The sequence below is a fragment of the Eleutherodactylus coqui genome, chromosome 9 (assembly GCF_035609145.1).
Source record: "Eleutherodactylus coqui strain aEleCoq1 chromosome 9, aEleCoq1.hap1, whole genome shotgun sequence".
Classification (NCBI taxonomy): domain Eukaryota; kingdom Metazoa; phylum Chordata; class Amphibia; order Anura; family Eleutherodactylidae; genus Eleutherodactylus; species Eleutherodactylus coqui.
In genome coordinates, this window is record NC_089845.1 from 44,002,087 (window position 1) to 44,023,141 (window position 21,055).

The 21,055-nt window shown below is 45.3% G+C and overlaps 2 protein-coding genes across 3 annotated transcripts in view; one reads left to right on the top strand and one right to left on the bottom strand.

The window, feature by feature from the left end:
• The window catches only part of FARS2 (phenylalanyl-tRNA synthetase 2, mitochondrial), a 270,252-nt gene extending 252,678 nt beyond the window's left edge, over positions 1-17,574 (bottom strand). The window contains exons 1-2 of the mRNA XM_066579301.1: positions 17,514-17,574; positions 14,051-14,139 (exon numbers count right to left, since the gene is read on the bottom strand). Coding sequence (XP_066435398.1) covers positions 14,051-14,139; positions 17,514-17,536 — 112 coding nt within the window. The 5' untranslated portion in view covers positions 17,537-17,574. The remainder of the gene's footprint in view (positions 1-14,050; positions 14,140-17,513) is intronic.
• Positions 17,575-17,626: 52 nt separating this feature from the next.
• LYRM4 (LYR motif containing 4) overlaps positions 17,627-21,055 on the top strand; it is a 123,414-nt gene continuing 119,985 nt past the window's right edge. The window contains exon 1 of one of the 2 annotated variants that reach the window (XM_066579302.1): positions 17,627-17,779. The gene's annotated coding sequence lies outside the window, so the exon portion shown is untranslated. Of the gene's footprint in view, positions 17,780-17,837; positions 17,971-21,055 lie in introns of those variants that run through there. The other variant, XM_066579303.1, reaches the window with a different exon arrangement.

Below are 21,055 nucleotides of genomic sequence, written 5' to 3' on the forward strand. Positions count from 1 at the left end.
TGCCCTACGGGATTTTTTTTCTATAATGCACATGATAATGAGTATTTACACCCAAAATGGATCCCCTCGTTTCTCCTGTGTTCAGAAACATACCCATTGTGGCCCTAATCTTGTGTCCGTATGCACAATGGAGCCCAAACCGAAAAGAGCAGCTGGTGGCTTTCAGAACAGACATTTTGCTTAAAGGCAATTTAGGCCCCGTTGCCCACTTGTAGAGTGCTTGAGCGGCCAAAACGACAGTAAACCCCCACAATTGACCCCATTCTGAAAACTAGACCCGTTAATGCTTTCATGTAGAGGTGTACTGAGTATTTTAACCCCACAGTTTTTGAATGAATCTGAGCAAAGCAGATAGAAAAAATTACAATTTTCATTTTTTTGGCGATTGTGTCATTTTAAAAACATTTTTTTACGTATAGGGTACATAATCAGCTGCCCTGATCCAATCCATCAGGGCAGCTGAATCTTTAACTTTTTTTAACTTTATATTGACTTTTATATGATCGCTGGCATTCGGTAAATGCCGGAGATCATGTGACTCCAGGTTGACGGCTACCTGCGGGAGCCGGCAGCATTGAGCTGTCTCGTCCTCAGCTTGCAGGGCCTTGATCCCTGCAGGAAACATGTTTTTACGTCCTCAGGGATTAAGGCCTAGCAAGCTAGGATGTAAAAAGAGGAGCTGCACTTTCAACTAACTTTTGACATGTCATAGAGACAAGTCAAAAGTATCAATCAGTTTGGGTACCACTGCTGAGACCCCTGCTGATCGCTAGAACGAGGGGGCTGCAGCACTCACCCAAACATTGTGCATCTTCAGCTGTCTTCGGTACTTTTCAACTCCTACTGGCAGCTGAAGACATCCACATAGAGGTGTATAAAAAGCTTCTATAGACCTCTATGCGGGTCATCTTCAGCAGCCGGAAGGAGCCGAAGAAGAGCGAAAACAGTCGAGGGGGCACAACGTTAGGGTGAGCGCTGCAGCCCCCTTGTTCTAGCGATCAGCCGGGGTCTCAGCAGCGGAACACCCACTGATTGCTACTTTTGACTTGTCTCTATGATATGTCTTGGCCAGTGACTTTTCCCCCAACCAATTGTTCATGTAAGGTGAAGACAAACTGTTGCTAAGACTACTTCTATCTCAGCAGAGCTAACCAGGCATGTTGAAATCCATCAGCTGTCTTGGGACAGTGGGGAGAATCACATATACATCTATCTCTACTCTACTTCAAGTTTAAACTAGGGTGCACGAGCGGCATGATACGGTACTTTTTATACTGTTGGGAGGGACTTGTAGACGAAACATAGGACAAGCTTGAGACGGTTTTATAGTAGATCACTTGGTGACCCTGTTAGATGACCTCTATTAACCATAAAGTGAAGGTTTCCTGAAAGCTCTCAACCTGCAGCTTCATGGGTCTGCTCATTGAGGGCTATTGCTTCAGCTAGCGCAGGACCGGTAATATAAAGAGTTCTGTCTGTCTGAAGAATTACCGAAAAATGACAAAGTGGATTCTAGAGATGAGCGAGTATACTCGCTAAGGCACATTACTCGAGCGAGTAGTGCCTTAGCCGAGTATCTCCCCGCTCGTCTATAAAGATTTGGGGGCCAGCGCCGGTGACAGGTGAGTTGTGGCGGGGAGCGGGGGGAGAGAAGGAGAGAGATCTCCCCTCCGTTCCTCCCCGCCTGAATCTTTAGAGACGAGCGGGGAGATACTCGGCTAAGGCACTACTCGCTCGGGTAATGTGCCTTAGTGAGTATACTCGCTCATCTCTAGTGGATTCCTTTTTCCACAACTTAGAATAGAAGACTGTTTGAAAATACCGCAAAATTATATAAGTAAGGAATGGATCATGTCTGCTGGAGGCCTACTGCACACTGTCCATTGTTTAGTCCTGGTACATTCCACACCCCGTTGACCCCAGAAGAACACCGTTGACTAGAATAGGATCCGTCCTGCTTCTGAGATTTTCCCAGATCAAAAAGTGCAACATACTAAACTATTTTGCATGGGATTTCATGCTGGATCCGCTCCGGACGGAGCCTCCAACGCAGTTGTGAATAAGGTTTAAAGAGAAATACAATGCTTTGTCAATAGTAACACTGCCAATGAACACATTTTAGATCACAGATTAGAAAGGCAAAGAGATCAGTGTTGGTCCTTGAGGTAGTGGTAGATAAAGGAATGCAAATACATGTAATAAAATCTGTGTTTACAGGGCTTTTCCGGGAAAAAAAAAAATACTATAGATGACCTCTCCTTACGATAGGTCATCAATAGTTGATCGGCTGGGGTCAGTTGCTTGCTACCCCGACAGGTCAGCTGATTGTGCGCCTGCTGACAGCGCCGCAATTACACAGGGGTCGAAGCGGAAGCCTCTGCTCTGACCTCTGTGTTGTGGCCGGCGCTTGTAACTGCAGACACGGCTCTCATTGAAATCAACACAAGCTGTGCCTGCAATTATAGTGGCTCACATTGATTTCAATAAAGGCTGTGCCTGCAGTTACAAGCGCCAGCCACTACACAGAGGTCGGAGCAGAGACTGCCGCTGCTTCCACTCCAACACCCGTGCAACTGTGGCGCTGCCAGCGGGCACACAATCAGCCAATCGGTCAGGGTCCCAAGTGACAGACCCCAGCCGATCAACTATTGATGACCTATCCTGAGGATACGTCACCAATAGTATTTTCCCCGGAAAACCCCTTTAAGGGTCCTTTTAGATGAACCGCTTATCAAGTGATCGAGTGAGTGACATCACCGCTAACTCATGCGCTTTCGTGTAGACAGACAGATAATTTGTTGACTCATTCAAACCAGAATCGTTCAGTATTTCACATTGTTGTATAAGCAAAAAAGACAGACGGAACGATTGCTGTTTAAACCGAATGATTAGTGAACGAGCCAACGATAGTTTTTATGCCTGTTTAAAATGGACTAATGAAAAGTGAATGATTAATGTCCGTCATTTAGTCGTTGGCTTGCGTTTAGATGGAACGAATATCGTTCACTTTCACTCATTTGAACCATAATCGCTCCGTCTGAAAGCCCCTTTAATCTCCCCAAGTTTGGAAGCTTTTATGTTACTTTAACCCATTTATCCTCTGTAATGTACATATAGATCACAGAGGTGCGGGTTGGGTGTGAAGTGGGTTTGGGACCTGAGCCCACTCGGTGGGTGCCGGCTGTTTGATGCATCTGACACCTGCTCAAAACGGCGACCATCAGAACCACCTCCAATCACGCCCATTGCATGCATGGTACTGACAATTGGAAAATCCTGTGGCTATGCCATTAACGTCTGAGATGAGTATACCCCTTTAACTCAGATTTCCCTACTACTATATTAAAAATTGAGTGTTCTAAAACTATTCTAAAGTAGGAAATTAGAAGTTTGCAGGAAAGCCAAACTTTATAAAAGTGAGCTACAATGGTTAAAAGATTTGCCGTGACTCCAAGGAATATGTGTATTTCATGTCCTCGGTGGATTCTTTGCGAGTGACAATTAAACATAAGTATTTTGACTGAAGCCATTCACTGTAATTAAAAGTTCTGCTTCAATTTCTTTTTGATGATCCAACCAGTTTTATATGCTGATGAGATTCTCCTCTGTGCTGAGCTTCTCGCCCCTGGCATATCTGCAGTCCTTAATTTGTTTAAAGAAAGATTGTAACCACCTAATTAATCATTTTCTTGACCTTCAGCCTTCCTAGTCTTCCACTGTTTCAAATCAAATCAGGAGATTTATGATCTGCTTTTTACTGCAAGTATTCTTTTCTTGCGAGAGAATTGTGGGTCACATTCGGTGATTTAGTGAGCATCAAAGGATGTGTGCGCCTCGCAAGATCGTCATTAGGCGCTGTTCATATTTGCATTATACACCGAAAGGTATTTTAGCAAGATTAGAACTTATTTTCTTTATGCATTATTTAAAACTCCTTCCGGCGCGGCGTTGTACATTCACGGCACAAGCGGAAAGTACTGTGTGGCACAGTGATAGCGCAGGCCCAAGGCCGTGCCATCGCCCAGTTCTCCTGCAGTAACAGCCATGATCAGAGAGAACTCCAATCGTAGCTCTTGTTCCCCTTAAATGCAGTCAATAGCAACTACTTAGATGAAAAGAGGTAGGGTGGAGCAGGAAAGGGGAAGCTCCGCGGCCAAATGGCTCCGTCTCAGGACAGAACCGAAAAGCGGAGAACGGAACCCACTGACTATAATGTGTTCTATTCGGTTTCCACTCCAGCTTTTTCTTGCAGTGCTTTTTCTTCCGGTATTTTGAGCCGGATCTGTGACGGAAGGTTCCATACACAGATGTGAAACCAGCCAAAGCCTCTTCTGTAGAGATGAGCGAGCATACTCGATTGTAAAGAAGAAGAAGTGTCGGGATTTCATTGCATCATTACTGGATCCTTTTTATGTGCAGCATGCTGGAAGTAGGGTGCTGGTGTGTTTGGAGTATTGCATACCTCTAAGACGCAAACTTGTAGTGAAAACCTCGTTCTTCTCCCAGTTGGGTATCCGAAGAGTGGGACTTCAACTAGTCAAACAGTGAAAAACTCCAAAAGACCACTACTTTAAGAAAATTACCCCCCAACATGTAGACCTGATTTTTCGGTGACAGTTTTTCCTATATGCTGTGTATGTTGACCTTTTCTTTACGAGGACAACAAGTCTAAAGACCATTTCTAGAATTCTGATCATATCTGCATCACAGAAACCGTCAAAGAAGCCAGAGAAAAAAAATGTGCAGCTTGCTGGGCTTCTGTTTTCTAGTAAAATGACACAAACCAGGCCAAAAATCCAGTGGACCCCATTATAGTCAATGGGGTCCGTCAGGCACCGGATCCATACCCTTTGTGCATTCTGCTTTCTTGATTCTGTGACGGGACAGAAAAATAGAATTCCAGATACTGATAGAACCATTACTGCAATTTTGGTCAGTCGGCTCTAAGAGGCTACACCATCTAAAGATATTTGGTATGGGTACAGATGAGGCAGCTTTAGAAGTAGTTTCAAGATTCTTTGTCAACTTGAGAATAACCAAATATTAAAAGTTGCCGTCGAATACACAACACATTTCAGAGAACACCCAAATTGTCAGCTGTGCGTACAAACTCCCATGAATCACTTATCAGGTTTGTGCAGACATCTTCATCAATCTCAAGGGCAATCAGTACACAGCTCTTCATTAGACCGATGACCCTTCCATAACTGTACTGTGGATGACAGCCGAGGCTCGCAGCTGGTCATGTGCAATGCAGGTTTTTTTTTCACTGTGTTTGTATTTCCCGTGCCGTCACTTAGCAATGGCATTGGTACCGCAGCTTATACACAAGATTTGTTGCATATGGTCTGTGGGTCGGACGCCTTCACTGACTTCAATGGAGGCCATGCACACGATTAAATAGAGCATGCTGAGATTTTTCTTCTGCTTGCGGAATAAACAATTCAGATTCCGCAAGTGTGGAGGAAAAATGAAGCGTTCATGCCTTTCAATGACCGTGTTGTACCGCAAATTGTCCGTGCAGATGGCGATCACGGAATCTGCAATTGATGGCAGAAAAAGCCCAGAGGGTCCACCTAGTCCTCCATTATATTATTTCCTTTTTATTTCTCTTAGGATAGATCTATGCTTTTCCCAGCAGCTTCAATTCTATTATTGTTGATTTTCCAAACATCTGTGGGAAGTTTGTTCCAAGCATCTACTACTCTGTTTTCCTTATTTCCTGAATCCCCCGAAAAAATCTCAGATTGTGCCCACTTGTTCTTGTGTTTAGTTTCCTAATAAAAGTGCTTTCTTCCATTAACATATCTAAAAGTTTAGAAATATAAGCCCTACCCCGAAAATAAGCCCTGACTGCAGGAAAAAAAAGTACACTTCACCTAGAAGTGCTGTCTGGCTCCGCTGCAGCTTCTCCCTGGCGCTGGCCTTCTTCATCTCTTCTGGTCGGGTATTGAAAAATCCCCGGCCCCTGGAAGCACTGGCTGTGATTGGCTGATGCTCAGCCAATCAGAGCCAGCGTTTGATGAATGGCTGTGATTGGTTCATCGAGCGCTGGCTGTGACTGGCTAAGCGACAGCCAATCACAGCCAGCACTTCCCGTAGGCAGGGATTTTTCAACCCCCCGGCCTTTAGAGATGAAGGAGAAGAGTGCTAGCGACCTGGGGAGAAGATGCAGCCGGGCTAACAGCGCTTCTAAGGTGATGTATACTGTTTTTTGTTTATTTTTTGCTTCAGCCAGGGCTTAGAATAGGGCTTTGACAAGTAGGATTTCCTACTGTCAAAGTTGCATCGCACCGTACGAAAATCGCGTTTTCGTGAGATGCAACAGAGAGGAAGGCTCCATAGGGAAACATGGGCTACAAAGCCTTACGCGGGCATATCGCCGGACTCGCGAGGTTTGTGTGTCAGGTTGTCGCATGCTATAAAAAAAAAAAAATCGCACGTGTGAAGGAACCCATAGGAAAGCATGGGCTTTACATACATGCAATTTGTAGCATTGTAGCAACGCGACAAAATTGCGTGACTTTGTCGCCGTCTAAAGGAGGCCTTAAGGTAAAAAAATCAGGTGATGACAAGCACCTGCAGTATGGACAGCACATGCGCTATAACCATCAGCATTTGTCCTAAGTGAAGGGTCCTACCCACTGCTGGCAGCACCATCTAATGGGCATATCAGCAGGCGACGATTACAAATCCCGAACGGATGTGGAATTACTAGGAATTGTGCTTTAATAAGTTCAATGTCCCAAGTTCCTGTTTCAAACTTCACTCAGTGTTAGCATTTACATTAGCGAGATAATAACAAGCTAAACTATAATTCTCCCATTTTATTGCTTTGCCATCCAACTTCTGACAGGGAACAATTAATTTGCAGGAGTCTCCCAAGACATGTGAATGACACGCGGTAATCTGTTACTAAGCAGCTAACAAACAATGTCAAACACTAATGAGCCTTAGATTGGAAATCAATGTCACAACACTATTTTGGTTCAATGAAACAGAAAATGTAATGTATATGATCAATTTCCCTTGCCTCTGTCACCCGGTGACACGAGGACCTAACGACCGGCTTCACCAGTGAAGAAGGATCTATTGGGTCAATTTCCGCAGACTAATTGCAGGATAATTATGGAGGTCACTTGGAGAATACACTAAGACCACTAACGGCTGCGCTGGAAGGAGGATGACATGATGAAGAGCGCCCTCACACTATAAGAGATAGACGTATAGGGTTAAACTGATTAAATACAGAAATGGCATCACTAATTTGTAATTATTTGGGTATGCCGAAAATATCAATTCTATCCAAGTAGTCTAAACACTTAGTATCCAGGACTGGTTTCTAGTATCATTCATAAAGTCTTATGTTTTAACACTGCGTTAGCTATTAGAAGGGGGCTTAGAAGTTTGGTACGTAGGCCGCCTGCGCACGGGCGGAAATTCCGCGGCGGGATTTCCCGCAGAATTTCCGCCTGTGGCCGCTGCCATAGGATTGCTTTAGAAAACGCAAATCATACGCGGAAAACAAATCGCGGCATGCTCTATTTCTGTGCGGGTCTTCAGAGGCCCGCACAGAAATGTCAGCGGTGACGGCTGGGCGGCAGCCAGCACACAGCGCAAAGAGAAGACGCCGGGACAGGTGAGCTACGGGCCTCTGCACGGGGACGGGACTGCATCCCGCTGCGAGAATTCTTGCAGCGGGATCCAACCCAACCGTCTGCAGGCGGCCATACTGTTTTAGGCCGGCTTCACACAGCTGTGACAGGCTCTGCCGCGGAGCCTGTCACAGCGCCCCCCAGAGACCTCAATACTTACCTGCGGATCCGGTGCCCCCAGGTCCCGCATGACGCTTCGACGCGCATGCGTAATAGAGCGCGTGACGTGCCCACAGCGTCATATGACGCGGCTATCTTCTGCTGTGCTGCAGCGGAAGATACCGTGACAGATGGCTTCCATTGACTGCAATGGAAGCCGTCCACGCGTACACCCGCGGCAAATAGAGCATGCCGCGGGGGAGGACGGGTGATTTTATGGTGCGGAATTCCGCGGTGGAATTCCGCACCGTAAGCATTGTGCTATTAGGTTCAATAGAACCTAATAGCTGCGGGCAACGCAGCGGATTTGAAGGAGCCCTTAGTATTGAAACGCAGTAAGCTCCTTTAAAGGGGTTGTCCCGCGGCAGCAAGTGGGTCTATACACTTCTGTATGGCCATATTAATGCACTTTGTAATGTACATTGTGCATTAATTATGAGCCATACAGAAGTTATAAAAAGTTTTATACTTACCTGCTCCGTTGCTGGCGTCCTCGTTCCCATGGTGCCGACTAATTTTCGCCCTCCGATGGCCAAATTAGCCGAGCTTGCGCAGTCCGGGTCTTCTGCTCTCTTCAATGGAGCCGCTCGTGCAGAATGCAGGCTCCGTGTAGCTCCGCCCCGTCACGTGCCGATTCCAGCCAATCAGGAGGCTGGAATCGGCAATGGACCGCACAGAAGAGCTGCGGTCCACGGAGGAAGAGGATTCCGGCGGCCATCTTCACAGGTAAGTATAGAAGTCACCGGAGCGCGGGGATTAAGGTAAGCGCTCCGGTAAGCTTTCTGTACGTCCCTGCATCAGGGTTGTCTCGCGCCGAACAGGGGGGGGGGGGGGGGGTTGAAAAAAAAAAAAAACCGTTTCGGCGCGGGACAACCCCTTTAACTACCCCTTGTTTATACACAACTCCGATAAGGGGCAAAGCGGGAAATTTAGAAGAAAAAATGAAACCAGGAAGACTGCGCATGACAGCGGTCGTGAGATACAAGGTCACGCATAGGTAAAAATCGCTGCCATACGCAGGTTCGCACTGCGGTAAAACGCTGCGCTGTATACGAAGCATTTTACTAAATGCTCGTGTGAGCATGCCCCTAGTGGTGAATGCAGGCAGCCAAAATATTACCGTGTAACTCCATGTCTATGCGAATTTTACTAAAATGGGACATGTTCACCAGGGCACTGAGCACAAGACTCATAAGATATGTCATTTGCTAACATCATTATTAAAAATGTAACATGAAACCAAGTAGATCGGATACCTTCTAATGGCTGACAAAAATACATCATGTTATAGCAAGCTATCGAACCAATGCAGGGTTCTTCCTCGGGTGTAACAGGATAGATCAGAAGACGCACACATTCATATACATACATATGAAAAGGCACAGACATGATGTGATTAATTTGCACTTTAAAAAATACCAGAACAGGATGAGCAGAGGAATAAATACCTAATTCGTCCACTGATAAGGGATATGAGAGTTTTATGGTTCCCAAATTGGTGTTAGGGGGTCACCAGGCCTGTGTGTTATCTCTGCTATGGATTTCTTATATTCTCCAACGATGCATGAAACCACTTGCAATGAATGTCAAAGATGATTACAAACTTGGACTTCCAAATTCTTCTATGACGTTGAGATTTGAAGTTGCCTTTTAAAATATATTCTATATTGTATCCGTGGCTAGAAAAATGCTCAGACACAGGTAATTTGGTCTTGGTCTCGGATTTTAGGTCAGTACTAGAGGTGCGGGGGGGTTCTTCCTTCTCTGTGTATCCAGAATAGTTATTTCTGGGCATCCTGGTGGCTCTACTGATTTGATCATCAATTGAGGTGGGATGGTGGATCTGCAGATAGTTACAAGGGAAAACTGCAAAGAAACTCAACCATACCTTACACAAGGTTGACAGTCTGAACACCATATTCCCGGACCCTCCGCTTCTGAGTTACAGGCAACCTCCAAGTCTGAGAAACTTTATAATCAGGAGTGCATTGCCCTCTGACACAAAAAAGGAACTTATCCCTGTAATGTAAGGAGCTGTAAGACCGGCTCACATATACTGACTGCGGACAGGATACGGATCCCCAACACACAGCAGGACTATAAGATCCCTGGGACATTCACATGTTCCTCGTCTGATGTTGTGTACCTGATCCTGTGCAGTAAATGTCCTGTTGGGGGGCTTTACATTAGAGAAACCAGACAAAAACTGAGAGTGAGGATGAGATCTCATCACCACACGATTAGAGAGCGAAAAACAGAATTACCTGTGGCCCAGCACTTTTCTAGTCATGGACACAACATAGAACATATGAAAGTTAGTACATTAAAAGGCAACTTCAAATCTCAACGTCATAGAAGAATTTGGGAGTCCAAGTTTATAAAAATCTTTGACACTCACAACACAGGCCTAAATATTTCAAAAGGCTTCATGATAGAGTGGACCATATGAGGAATCTATAGCACAGACTACACACAGTGAGGCCCTATCATATAATATATGACTTTTATAACTCCATGACTCCGCTACAGATCAATCACACTTCATAACACTGGATAACCAACTTCACAACCTAACCCGCTGTATTCCATAATGCCACTGCTTGGCTTGAACTTTCACTTGTGTGGGTCTCTGGGAGTTGTAGTCTTAGCGGACACCAATCTATATCTGGCAGACATATTTGGCAAACTCAACGAGGTGAACACAAAGCTGCAAGAAGACAAAATGGATTTCATTAAGGCTAAAGGTATAATCTCTTCCTTCATTGCCAAACTGGACCTTCATACCAATAACGTGAATTGACGCGAGTTCTGTCAGTTTCTGAGTCGTCAAGAAACTGCACGCAAAGCCGGAGACAAAATTCAAGATGCAGACTTAGACGTTTCTTGCTCACACCTCAAACAAGCCAAAGAAGACATGCAAACTAGGTTACATGATCTATGTACCCTTGAAATACCAATGTGGGTACTCAATCCATTTTGAGCAGACACAGGAGAATTTCATCCCAGATTACAAGAGCAGTTGATCGACTTGAAACACGATAGCGAAGCCCAAGCACTTTTCCAACAATGTGGCTACGAATGTTTTTGGGTGAAAGTGAAGAATTCCTATCCTGTCCTATCCTGTGGCAGGAAGCTAAGTTGCTCGTGTTAGCTTTTCCATCTACGTACTTAGTGGAGAGGGGCTTCAGCGCGGTTCAGCAGCTCCTGATAAAAGCGAGAAACAAACTATAGATGTGTGTAAAGGGTGACTTGAAACTGCAGTCGGCGAAAATAGAACCAGATTTCGCGAAATTGGCGTCCACTCATCAGACCCAAGGCAGCCATTAATGACACAGATTGATTGTGGCAAACATTATTATTATTACTATTATTAGTCGGATTTCATTGTTCTTGCATGTTAATTAGTCTTCTGACCATTAAGGATTAAGGTGTATCTTGCATTTTGTGTGTTTCTATCGAATGATAATTAAAGACGGCATTATTGCTTGCTTCACAAAAAAAATTATCTTCTGCAATAAAACCCACTTATTGTTGTATCCACAATTAACCTGTTTGTAAGTATTTAGACAGGTTTTCACAATTAATGCTAATCTGTTAAACACTATCAAAAAGTATTCGGTATTTTAATTTGTACTTTTAACTTTGTAAACAAGGTAAACTTTGACTGTGTTTAAGCCAGTAAAGCTTAGGGGCGCTGGTCACCATCCCAATACCTAAAGGGGGCGCTGGGCTGAAAAAGGTTGAGAACCACTGATCTACATCATGGGTGATTTCAACACCAAAGTCGGAGTAGGAGAGGATGCAGGAGTGGTCAGCAAACACGACCAAAGGGAACGGAAGGACACTGGGGACCGTCTTGTGCAGTTCTGACAGGAAAACAAGTTTAGAATCCCCAAAACCTTCTTTACCCAGTCGAAACTAAGCCTCTACATCTAGACATCCCCAAATGGGCAGCATCGCAACCAAATCAACTATAGCCTCTGCCAGGGGCTATAGTTGATTTGGTTGCGATGGAAAGGTTCAATTTTCTCTGCAAAAACACTACCAGATGCAGACTGTGGGTCCGATCACCAACTCCTTATAGCCAAAGTCAGGGTCAGATTGTGCATGCTTAAGGCTGGGTTCACACGGGGCGGATTTGCCACGGAAATTCCGTCCGGAATTTCGCCGTGGCATATCAGCCTGCGGCCGCTAATCCTAGGTTTAGCCAGCCATGTGGACGAAATTTTGGGGAAATCTCGTCCACACGGGATAGAAAATCCAACGCGGCAAAGCCAGCAGAAGCCGGCGCTGCGGCGCGGATTAGCCGGCTGCAGCATGCTCATCCTTTTTCTTCCTCCGCTGCGGCCACACTCTCCTCTATGGGAGCGCTGGCTGCAGCTGAAGAGCGAGCGGCCGGGTCCGCGGGGGTTACCGCGGGTTTTGAAGCAGTGCTTCTCCCGGCGGAGAGCTAGCAGTTTTTCGCTGCGGCCAAACCGTGAGATTTCCGCCGGGATTCCGCTGTGTGGGAACCCAGGCTAGGCGTCCTGCCAGACTGAAGAAATTTGATGTTAGCAAGATTCCTGCACAAAACACAGTTGAGGTGAGAAACAGGTTTGATCTGCTCAGGCAGGAAAGTGGGGGCCAAAGAAACTGCAGGCGGAGATAACGGGAAACATCACTGAAATCAATCAAGAACACATGCCATACAAGAAACCAGAAGAGATGCTACTTGGAATGGTCAGTCGTGAAAGGAAACAGGGAAGACAAAAGACACATTGGCTGGACACCATCAATAAGGACACGGGAATTTACATCAGGCAATTAAAAGCAGCCATAGAGAATAGAGAAGCATGGAGTACACTGGCCTATGGAGTATCCAAGAGTTGGGCATGACTGAAAGCATTAAAATGGAAAAAACACACATATATATATATATATATATATATATATACATACACACACATATACACATACGCACTCTTCTTTTGCAAAATATTTATGGATTTCATTACTCAGAGAAGGGGATAATTCCCATTATTCCAATATAATATTTATCAATACTTCTAATGTAGAGGTCACTGCATGTTATCAAGTGATGCCCATCTCTAGTAATAGAGATAACAAAAAGAACAGGATGTGAAAGAAGGTGATGACTAATGCTACTCCTAGAAGGAGAGAGAGAGAGAGACTCACAAAGTTGAGACTGCAACTAACTGGTAAGTGAGTTGCAACTACTAGAATCACATCTCCACTGCTCAGTACTTCCCTAGTGTCCTACATAATGTAATTTATCTACATGTGTTACAGACAGAGAGCATAATCCGCAGATTTCTCTGTGCACGGTAAATAGAACACAGCATAACAGCCGGGCTCCTCCTGCCAGCTGAGAGAGAACTGAAAATCAGAAAGAAGTCATTTAAAAGTCTGAAATAGGGTTATTCCTCATGTACATGTAAGGAGCTAACATGAAAGGGTTAAAATGTTGATAAGGTGATGAGTAGACAGATGCATCAAAATGTGTGCCAGATTTCAGCAGACTGGGACTGAGCATGCTCAGTACGAACTTTCTAGAGAAGGGGGTTCACTATTATAAAAAGGATAATTTCGGCTGCACCATCAGTGCAGAGCAAGGACTGTGATAGTAAGATGGAGATACTTCTGGTGTACTGTTAGCAAGAGATGCAATGGTCTGCAGGAGAGCTGCTGTCCAGAGAGAGAGTATACAAGGTACTGGTACAAACTGACATTGTTCCCTCATTCAAGCGTTAAATCGTTTGGTGTAAAGGGACCCTTGCTCTGTTGTTGGCATCGTATTCTGAATTTGTGTCGCGATACCGATTCCTGCGACATACGCCAACAGCAGTTACATTGAAAAGTCATTTGAGATGCTAGAAGGTTACTAAATGAAATTTTAATGACAGGTACACATGGGCTAAAATAACACACCCAACAGTGCTTAGTGGTCCTCAACCTTGGAGATCCAGCGCTGCAGCCCCGTGATTCTCCTGGTCTTTGTTGTAAAATGGATATCATGTGACCGTTACAGCCAATCGGCAACCGTAGTGTCACCACCTGTTCTGCTGGCATCAGCGTCACCACATGTTCTCCTGATATCAGCGTCACCACCTGTTCTCCTGACATCAGGACGCACATCCTGGGCGCCGTGACGTGAGGAGTTCAGAATGGTGACACCGCTTTAAAGCAACTGATAAAAACAACCGCCAATCTTGTGCTATATTCAAAAGAGTCCTTACCAGAAATGTTCTTCCTGACTGTGGAATTCCACTTCCTGCAAGGCTGCGTCATGTTCTTCAAGATGCATCTTCGGACTGCAGAACATTGTCTGAAACGGAACAAAGAAAAATATATTATATCGTCTTGTATGAAACACACGTTATTCATCTGTATTAGACCTGAAGATACAGAATATATTAACGCATCAATATCTTTTCTAACTCCATAAATATGTTTGATGGATATGAATCTAAGGAAGTCTGGAACAACCAGGACTCTTCCTGAAGCTGCCGACCCACCAAGCTACGTCATCGGGAGAGAAGGGCCTTGGTGAGAGCGGTGACCAAGAACCCAATGGTCACTCTGGCTGAGCTCCAACGATCCTGTGTGCAGATGGGAGAGACTTCCAGAAGGTCAGCCATCACTGCAGCCTCCACCAATCTGGGTGTAATAGCAGAAAGAAGGCTTGCCTCAGTAAGACACATGAAAGCCGCCTGCAGTTTGCTAAAACGGACCTAAAAGACTAAAATTGTGAGAAACCAGATTCTCTGCTCTGATGAAACAAAGATGGATCTTTTTGTCCTCAGTTCTACGGCTGTGTTCACACAGGGTGTAAATCCCGCGGAAATCTTGTGGAATGTCCACAATGGGACCGCATGGAAGTTCTGCGACATTTCCACGGGTTTTGAAAGCTGCTTGTTCTGCTGTGGCCATCTCTGCCCGTTAGGAGGAGAGAGCTGGCAGCAGAAACGGCGATAAAATTAACATGCCGCGGCTTTGAATTTCGCACAGCATGTCTGTTTTAGTGCGGCTTGGCTGTAATTGATTGCAAATCTCGTCCACTGTGCTGCTTAAACTCGGGCTTAAGATTGCAAGCGGAATCTGTGCAGAAAGTCTGTATGGAAAGTCTGCAGCAATTGCACCTCGTGTGAACTCAGCCTAAGCGTTATGTCTGGAGGAAACCAGGCGCCGCTCATCACCTGCCCAATACCATCCCTACAGTGAGGCCTGGTGGTGGCAGCATCATGCTGGGGGACGGGGAGACCGGTCAGGGCTGATGGAAAGCTGAATGGAGCAAAGTACAGAGATATTCTTAATGAGAACCTGATCCAGAGCGCCGGGGACCTCAGACTGGGCAGAAGGGTCACCTTCCAGCAAGACAATGACCCTAAGCACACGGCCGAGGGAACACAGGAGAGGCTTAGGGACAACTCTGTGAATGTCCTTCAGTAGCCAGAGCCCTGGTTGTACCCAGTCAAACATCTCTGCAGAGACCTCAAAATGTCTGTCCACAGACGGCCCCCATCCGGCCTGACAGAGCTTGGGAGGATCTGCAGAGAAGAAGGGCAGAAAACCCCAAAATCCAGGTGTGCATATTTGTGGCATCATACCCAAGAGGACTGGAGGCTGTACCTGCTGCCAAAGCTGCTTCACCGAAGTACGGAGTACGGGGTGTGAATACTTATGGCACTGCGGAATATTAGCTTTTCATTAAAAAAAAATTACAGATTTCTAACATTCTGTGTTACTTTGTCATTATCGGGTATTGGTGCAGAATGAGGGGGAAACTGGAATTTTTTTTTACTTTTCACAAGGCCACAACATAACAAAAATGTAAGAAGTGGAAGGATCTGAAGACTTTGGGGATGCATCGTATATTTGCATCATCACCACGAAGCTTACATCCTATCATCCCAACTATAACCCAGCCGCAGGGGCTTCTTGTAGGGACATCGGTGGTCCGTAGGAAATAACAATTAGTATGCAATCAATGGGCTTCCTCTGCTGAGACCCTCCCCCCCTAGCCTAGACAGCTAGTCATGGATGTGGTTGGGTGGGACAGGATGGCTATCCCAGCCGTAGAATGAGATCTTCTTCATGATCGAAGGGGTAACCCAACTATGGTAGTGAAAATCTGCTCCATCTCCGGAACACTGAACATTAACCCCTTAACGCCACCGGATGTACAGGCATTAAGGGGTTAAGTCCTATGTGTTAGTGGGTTGCCTATTAAGCCATGACTGTGGCGTGGCTTGTTAGACTGCCTGTAAGGGCTTATTCACATGTCCGTATATCGGCCGGGTTTTCACGCCCGGCTGATATACAGTGTCCCTTTCTGCAGCTGGGGGAGGTGGGTTGGGCTGGGAGCAGTGCACCGAGCTCCCGCCCCCTCATCACTGTTTGCAATGGGAGGTGCAGGGAAGGGGCGTAGCTGTTCTGCCTCACCCCACCCCCTTCCATTGCAAATAGTAGTGAGGGGCGGAGAAGGGGTGGGAGCTCAGTGCACTGCTCCCGGCCTGTACCGCCTCCTCCCCCTACAGAAAGGGACACTGTATATCGGCCGGGCGTGAAAACCCGACCGCTATACAGATGTCTGAAAAAGTCCTAAGAATGCAATATAATGCAATACCTTGGTATTACAGTATACTTCAGCAGAGATCCAATCATCGCAAGTCCATGTCCCCTATGGGGACTAAAACATGTAACAATGGGTTATAAAAAGTTCTATTATTAGAAATAATAAAACGTATTAAAGGTAAAAGAAGAAAAAACTTTTACAATATTTATAATGAAAAGCTAAAAAAAAACAACATATTGGGTATCACCGTACCCGGAAAAGTCTGATCTATGACAGTAACGCATCATGTACCCCGCACGGTGAACGCTGGCAGAAACAATATACAAAGTTAGGATTGCACTTTTTTTATTATCCCCGCCCCAAGAAAAATGTTTATAAAAAGCGATCAAAACGTCAGACGTTCTCCAAAACGGTACCAATAGAAACCACAGGACGTCCCGCGGGTAACGAGCCCTCGCACAACTAGGTCAACGGGGACATAAAAAAAGAACTTATGGCAGAAGTTGGAGGCAGAGAAAAAAATTATTTTTTTTCCAGAGATTTTTTATTTTTTTAAAGTAGTACAGAAGAAAAAAAAAAGATATAAATTTGGTATCGCAGTAATCGTACCGACCCACAGAATAACGGTATCAGGTCATTTTTGTTACAGTGTGTGCGCCGTAGAAACAAAGCGCACCCAACGATGGCGGAAATTGGTTGCTTTTCCATTTCACCCAGCTTAGAATTTTTTAAAAGTTTGAAAAAAGTTTTTAATTACATTCTATGGTACAATAAATACAACTCGTCCCGCAAAAAACAAGCCCTCATACAGCGACGGCGATGGATAAATAAAAGAGTTAGGAAGAAAAGTGCTGCATCTTTAAGGGGTTAAAGGGGTGTGCCCAGTTTTAAAGATGTCCCCCATTCACTAGTCATGTGACTAGGCACCCAGTGGATCGGGGGATAAAAGCCTGAACACTTGGCACAAGTCCTCTAATACAAAGGTGTGCAGTGTGTGGAGCAGTGCAGAGGCACTGTACCCCCACGTGACCACACCGGTGCAGCGCTCCAGCCACACACACATCACTGCTGCCCCCTCTCCAGCACCACTAGTACAGTCAGCCGCCGCCGCATGGGACACTCACGGGAGCCGCGCTGTGAGGCTCATCGCTGCCGGCTACAGGCTAAAGGACCTGCGATGACGTCGGCAGCATGTGATCAGTCACGTGTGGGGGAGGAGTCAGAGGCTGCAGCATACATCTGTAGGACCTGCGCTTGTGGACAGCATCAGACAACCCAGAGACGGCCTGCAGCCGGACTCCTCCCACACAGGCGGCTGGTCACGTGCTCGTGACATCACACAGGTCCTTCATCCGCTACCTGCAGCCTCTCCTTCTGCCCCCGGAGCAGTGTGAGTGTAACAGTAGTGCCGGCTGCCCCCCGGCTGGAGGGTTTGTCTGTAGTGGGCCGAGATGTGTATATTAATGGCCGCACGCCGGGGTCCGTATAACGTCTTGTAGGACTTCTGCCACATAGTTCTGGTGGAGCAATGAGAAAAACCGCCAGAAACTCCTCTATTTTGGGTTTTTTTGGTGTTCACCGGTCAGTAACAATAACCTGCTTCTTATCTGATCCGCGCGATGGCTGCGGCAGAGTTTACAGAGACTTTCTTGTTTAGTTTTTACTACTTTTGACCCCACCCCCCAAAAAATGAATTTTATTTTCAACTGAAATATTTTCACTAAACTTTATAGTTTTGTTAAACACACTTTTTTTTAACCCCTTAATGACGCGGCCCTTTTTCTTTTTCCATTTTCGTTTTTTCCCCCCTTCAAAAAAATCGTAACTCCTTTATTTATCCATCGCCGTCGCTGTATGAGGGCTTGTTTTTTGCGGGACGAGTTGTATTTTTCATTGGTGCTATTTATTGTACCCTATAATGTGCTGAAAAACTTTTAAAAAATTCTAAGTGGAGTAAAATGAAAAAAAAATGCACAAGAGAGGAGCGGGAAGGAGCGGGAAGGGGTTAATTTAGTCCCTGAATGGAACTTGATGCAATCATTTGATCACTAGAATAGTACACCGCATTACCTGTACAGTGCAATCTACTAAGCCTGTGACAGAAGCCTATTGGACTCTGCTGGAGGTGTGGCCTAATGGGCTGAGTTACCTGGCAGACATACTTTGTGATCACACTGCAGGGTGGCCATGGGTGAAAGAAGGAGCCGCCTCCCCCTGTCATCTGCTTACATACTGCCGTTACAATTGATGGTGGCATGTAAGGGGTTAAGCTGTCAGGATCTGAGGTTTCTCCTATCCAGGCAGTTACAGCAGGAGCCGGGCTGTCAGTAGTCAGCCAAGCCACTGCCTTAAAAAGATGTGTGTGCAGCTTTAAGGCCTCTTTTACACGGACTACAAAACGCACGTAATGTGAATGAATGGCTGTGATTGGTGCATCAAGCGCTGACTCTGATTGGCCAAACCGTGGAGCTCGTAAACCAATCGCAGCCAGCCCTTCCACCAGGAGGCGGGGATTTTGATCCTCGAATCCAGGAAGGGCTGGCAGAAGACTGGGGAGATGATGTGTTATTTTATTTTTTTTTTTTACTGCAGCCATGGCTTGAGCCTACCTGCCCCCCCCCCCCCCCCCCCCCGAAAATCTTCACACATGGCGCTGCAAAGTCGCGCGACGCAAAACCGCATTCTCCCTGTGAAAAAAAATGCAGTGATGTCACACGGACCACCAATGCGTTATCGCTGCGGTTTTCTTGTGCCGCCCGTGCGGATGTGGCCTAAGGCCTCCTTCACACGGGTGACACAATATAACCGCTGGGTCATTCCGTGTCAGTTCAACCAAGGCTCCCGGTCGACCATCTCAGATTTCAATGAAACTTTGCACAAAGATAGACCCTGACCCTAAACTAAGATAGCCAGAATATTAGGCTTCAAAGTGCTTTGGTTCACGAGCTACAGGTCTTAATCTAGGGGGTTGTCATGTGATTACAGCGCGCAACCTGAAAAAAGTGGCGATTTCAATCCATTGCCAAGCCAGTTCCAATGACTCTAGAGCAATGAAACTTCACACACTAGGAGAACTTTTGGTGCTGAATCCAGCTAAGCTCCTCAGACTGCCCCTCTTATCATCATTCTGCCCCTCTTATCATCATTCTGCCCCTCTTATCATCATTCTGCCACCATTGCATGTCAAAGTGGCTGAAAAATTCTATCGCACAAAATAAAACTCATATTTTAAGCAGTAATAACTCCTAATCAATGCGATCCAACTCAGCTCTGAATTTATCAATGTGTACTCCATAGAAATGGTTCTCATTATTCACATTATGGACCCAAAAGGATGCATAGCTCTTAAGATACAATGAGTCAAAAATGGCAAAAAACACTTTTTTGCTAATTTTTCCCTTTTTCAAAGGCGAAAATCGGAATGTACTCCATTTTTATTTTTTTTCATTTTTGTTCTATTTGGAAGAGAATTTTTTGCTCTACAAGATTCGATGTTTTTCATTTTGTTCCCAGACCTTCTAGATGGGAAAATATCGATGCCTGTGAAGGTCCTATGCACTCGCGGAGGTCAAATAATAAAATAAGTGTAAGTTTTGCATGGATGTATAATTAGTTTAGAAATCATGAGAAGGTAAATTATTTTTGGAATGAGACAACTTTTTGTGCTCAAGAAACTTATGTGATCAAAAATTGCCTGGCGAGTTCAGGTGAGCCACAAGCTTTGGCCTAAGATGGTCAGAATATCATTGAGAGTTGCATAATGATTGTGGTATATTACAGTGATCACTGGGCTTATTTAGCACTCTATCCATATTGGATACTAAGATTATCTAAGGCTAGCATTTGTGTAATAAATAACTATAGTTTACAAGTGACTGATTGTGCACCAGCAAAGACGAAGTGAAAAACGAGCAGAAAGGAAGCGCAACAAGCCAGCTCCCCCACTACTGCACAATGCATCAGAATATTATTTGACAAACTTCAGCTCTGCTTTCTTCCTTCTCTTCATTGTCATCCTTGCTGGTTCCAACCATGCTTCTTTCTTGCAAACTAGAATCATCCATCGCACATAAAATTCTAGTATAATTTCCTTAAAAAACAAACATATTAGACAATGGATAAACATTTCAACATTTGCCTCTGTAAAATGCTAGTACCTAAACAAATCGAATCAAGCAGAATAAATATTTTACTCATTAAACATGTAAATGTTACCATGCAGGGCAGCGCAGGGTCCCGCGGTCAGCGGGCGCCGTCCTGGAGCCCTGACGTCGGGGCTCTCCCGGCGACGTGGAATGGCTGGTGTGCGGCGGCGTGGGCGTGTCCGCCCGTACTCATCCACCTCTCTTGTGCAGTAGTGGGGGAGCTGGCTTGTTGCGCTTCCTTTCTGCTCGTTTTTCACTTCGTCTTTGCTGGTGCACAATCAGTCACTTGTAAACTATAGTTATTTATTACACAAATGCTAGCCTTAGATAATCTTAGTATCCAATATGGATAGAGTGCTAAATAAGCCCAGTGATCACTGTAATAAACCACAATCATTATGCAACACTCAATGATATTCTGACCATCTTAGGCCAAAGCTTGTGGCTCACCTGAACTCGCCATGCAATTTTTGATCACATAAGTTTCTTGAGCACAAAAAGTTGTCTCATTCCAAAAATAA